The sequence below is a fragment of the Bicyclus anynana genome, chromosome 5, assembly GCF_947172395.1.
Source record: "Bicyclus anynana chromosome 5, ilBicAnyn1.1, whole genome shotgun sequence".
Classification (NCBI taxonomy): Eukaryota; Metazoa; Arthropoda; class Insecta; order Lepidoptera; family Nymphalidae; genus Bicyclus; species Bicyclus anynana.
The window spans coordinates 9,857,338-9,862,013 of record NC_069087.1 but is presented as its reverse complement, the minus strand read 5'-3'; the positions used below and the strand labels follow the sequence as shown (position 1 = coordinate 9,862,013).

General features: G+C 30.4%; 1 protein-coding gene across 1 annotated transcript; it reads right to left on the bottom strand.

Moving 5' to 3' along the window:
* Positions 1-156: 156 nt before the first annotated feature.
* On the bottom strand, positions 157-4,631 carry LOC112052663 (PXMP2/4 family protein 4). The gene is made up of 4 exons (XM_024091843.2): positions 4,096-4,631; positions 3,871-4,013; positions 2,641-2,772; positions 157-1,860 (listed from the first exon to the last, which is right to left on the bottom strand). Exons 1-4 carry the CDS (start codon positions 4,223-4,225, stop codon positions 1,675-1,677), a joined length of 591 nt encoding a protein of 196 aa, XP_023947611.1. The 5' UTR covers positions 4,226-4,631; the 3' UTR covers positions 157-1,674.
* Between the last annotated feature and the right edge of the window lie 45 nt (positions 4,632-4,676).

The window sequence follows — 4,676 nt, the reverse complement described above, 5'->3', positions numbered from 1 at the left end:
GCTAGTGCCCAATCTCTAATATAAAATAACATTAGTGGCGCTATATAACCTTCTCGTTTAGGGAGAGACGTCTGGCTTTATAAATAGAAGCCGTTAAAAATTTAAAATATATTATTATTAGCACAGAGCCAAAGCCAAAGAAAAGTAAAACAAAACTTCGTCATTAAACATTTTTATAGTTTTGGATTTTCTAGATATTATTATGTAGGTACAGTACATTCAACAATTACACAAGTCAACAACTAATAAAAAATAAAACACGGATATTAATATTTTTACGGCATCAAAAGTTCGTGAAAATTTCTGATGGCATAAAAAATATTTGTACCTTTACCGCATGCCTTTATCTGACGGCAACAAACGTAATTGATTGTAATAACAATGCAGAGAAATGGTTAATTATCATTTTTAATAAACAATGTTAAATATTTAACCATTGCACAATCCTCCAATAACAAGAAAGTAAAGCTAGTAATTATTCACTCCAAGACTCCAGTAGATATTTCATAAACTCACAATGCAATAAACCTCAAAAAGCATCAAAAATTTTATTAAGCTGTATAGGTAAGTGCCTATCTAAAATATAAGATAAATATTTACCTATTAATAATATTAGCTAAAATGTTATATGTATTCAGAGTTCAAAAAATATATTATTAATTTATTATACTATGGAATAGTCCCAGGAAAATTAGGACACATGATCTGTATGGTCAAAATAATACTGGCTGTATTTAATGAAGACTTGAAGATGTATCTGACCGATACAATGCAGATTTGTGGACACCTGCCACTAATCTACATGTCCTGTGAGCAACAAATTATAATTATTGTACCTACGTGACTCTCAGACCTCTGCTTAGAGGGACATTTCCATGTCTGGGTGACATGAAAATTCAGGCACAGAATGCAATGATCCAATTATGAGCATTGCTTTCAGTCCCTAAATTTTAAATATGAAAATTTAAAGGACTGGTATGATTCATGTTTTGATTATTCATATTTTCCCTGTATGATACAATAACCATTTATATTGACTAAACCTAATACCTGTATAAGAGCTCCTTCTCTTAGTATCTACCAGCAAAAATAGAGAATGTAACTTCATATTTTGTAACATAATTGGAATATAAATTTATTCCAATATTATTATTATATAAATTTATTTAATATATTAGTATAATTTATAAACTATTTATCCTTAAAAATAATATTCAAGAAAACAATACTGAAAGTAAATACTAATAGTAATTTTTAATACAATATACTTTGACAAGGTAAAAAGTGGAAAATACTTAAAATACTTATTATTAAATTTTTGCTACTTAATAAATAATACATAAGTAATCAAAATTAAATTGTAACATAAAGCTATTTTATGACAGTCCATTTTGTATCATTTTATTCAATCTGATAACAGATTTGTCATGCTGACAGTCATCTCTATCTTTATATCTAAACACGCACTTTGCAGTAATTCCGAATGAGATCAGAGAGGCATATTGAGACTGCATATAATTAGTGTACAATCATGATCATCATCTTATGTATTGATGACAGAGATATGGTGCTTTATCCAGGCAAATGATACAAATATGGATACAGCTTTATGACAGAATAATTTAATACTAAAATCATAATAATTGGTCTAAATAATCATTTTTTTTACTTGTTTCAAGCATTTAGCCTAGCAGATCTGTTTTTTAGTTGTATTGGTATTTCTTCTGCTTCTAGGTGCTTCATATAGGCCAAAAAGCAGGTCCAAATAAGACTACAAACACTTATAAAAGGAACCCTGTTTTGTGGAGGTATGAAATGGAAATTTATCAAAGCAACAACAGGCCAAACCGACGCGCCAACCTGAAATAGTATACAAATATTAAATTTAGTAAATTATTTATGATTACTGAAAGTAAATGCGTTTTATCAATGCACTAAAAATATTTGTACCAGTACTTAGTATACAAAATACTGATTGTTATAACTTTTGTGTATTTTGGTACTTTTAGGCATCAATCTATTATTGAAATCTTTGATTTAATAAAATAATTTCATCCATTTACCACATTTAATATTGCAATAAAATATGGCTCAGATATATTTTACTCTGGAGGTGCACATCAGCATATTATAGTTAGATAATATATGTATGGACATATATTATCTGAATATAGTATGTTGATGTGCACCATGTGTACAGGCTGGTGAAATTGCAGGACTCAGACTGTATAAATGTTTAATCTTAATGTAATAATATACAACTAGCAAACACCCTGCTGTATCACCCACTATAACCAGCTCCATGGGAATATGGGGATAAAATGTAGTCTATGACACTAACAAAAAACGAGGCTTTCTATTGGTGAAAGATTTTTCAAATGAAGGTAAGTATATCCTTACAAACTATTAAACTTTACCTCCTTATTAGGGCAGGGAGTCAACATGAGCAGAGAAGGGGAGTGTTAATCGATTGTCAAGGAATTCCTTAACCCTACATTCATTGGTCACAAGTCTGGGACTATGCTCAAAGCTTTTCTTTCTACCACACGATGGACCCAGCACCCACACTGTGGATTGTTAGCATATTCATCTCTCTTAAGTAGGAATAATTAACTCAGATGTAATAATAAAGAATCTTACCTTATATGTAGGCAAAAATTTCATTTTAACTTCTGTAATTGCTTCTTCAATAGATTTTTGCTCTAATAAACTCATACCAAAATAGAAGCTACACATTGCAAATGGAGTGTATGTAATAGTTTCAACGAATGTCTGAAAATAAATTTAAAATTATTTAATCACCATAATCAGCCTAAGTGTGAGTCACAACGTGCAGAAGGCCTAATGTGCAACCAACAACATATCTTGTAAAGAGAAATAGTTAAATGTCAACCAATAGTGACACAACTGGAATTATCGCTATCTCTTTCTTTGCATTGGGGTGAAAGAGATGAGACTGGGACAACTCCACTACCATTGGTTAACATTTGTCCATTTCTGTTCACTTGTTAGGCCTACAGTTCTCTTTCGTGATAAAAAATGCGAGTGTGAATCACAAGATTAAAGTGATACAGGGTCTTGGATATCCATACTCCAAGAAGAAGAATAGAAGATGAGAGCTTACACTAATGATTTAGATGATGTAGAGAGATGCAATTACACCCTCTAGTAGCTGTTGGTAGTAAATTAGTATTGTGTACCTAATATGTATGTGGCTTGTGTTATATATGTGCCTAATTTATGTGGTTATTGACACATTTTTCTTTGTTTCTTGTGCTATGTGTATAATATATAGGGATGCTTGTGCTTATGTAATAATGAGATAGGCTTCTGTATAAATAAAATGTTAACATTAAAATCAATAATTTACAACAATTGCTGTATCCTTGTTGGCCTCCAATCTCTAGGCTTCCACTTAGCTGCACAACATTAATAGCCAACTTAAGCAACACATTTTACATACTTTATTATATAATAATTTGCATTGACACAAAAACAGTGCAAATGTTGCAGTTTTGTATAATAATTTATTTTTTGATTTTTATTTGATTTACAGAGTAAAAGTAATTTAAATATGTATTTGGTAAATAGGTCTAGCCTCAACAATACACACACTAGGATTACTGTATTAATGTAGAAACCAAAATGCAGTCTGAATATGTTCACACCAATTTAGTATGATAGTATAATATTATATATTTAGTTAATTTTCACAACAATGAGGTGAGAATACAACCATGTTACCATAAAATAACAAAAAGAAAGTGAACCACATGCCTTGTACAATAAGTGAATGTGTTGTACAAGCATTACATGGCTGAATATAGTATTATTATCATTGATATTTTAATGTATTTCTTGAAATAGTACCTTAATAAGTGCAACTTTTAATGTAGTACCAGGCCAGACTTTACTAGCAATAGTAAACCATGTATAAATTGTTGGAGCCACATAGCATGAACCATACAAACCAAAACGAGCACACCTCCACCAATCATATCTGTTTTCAGTATCTAACAACAAGGATATTGGATTTATTTAGCATTTACATACAAATTAATCAATCATCCATGTAAATCATTGGTCATATCTTACCAAAACTTTTGCCCTCGAACGTTTGCTGTATAAAACTAGATATGGGCCAAATTACACCATATGAGACCATACCCCGAATTAATGGATACTTCGTGAATATTGTAACAGCATTCTTACTCCAGATTGCCATTTTCAACTTTAAACACACTTATATAACTAGCACATTCAACTCATTCTCGTATAAATGACATTATTTTATTTGAATGGGAGCCAACAACTTTACACGTGCAATTATTTTGAGGAATAAATTATAATAATAGATAACTTCACCACTCAGTTGACGCATATTGATACGTCGTAGCACTCTAACTCTATGATAACCTATTCAAGCCTTGCCTTCTACAAACTTATTATAACTCGACTAAAGTTTAGTCATTTAATTTTGCGTTATACTCATATCAATATATTTGATATTATTTTAATTGAACATTTCATTTTAGGTATATAAATTTTGTTTAAAATGGAAATGGTAAAAAATATTGTTTATTTTTATAATTTTTGACCTTGTCAGCTTGTCAGTGTCAACCACAGATTAAGATACGTATGTCAATGTCAACTTACAGCTGTAGTGTAGCCACAGA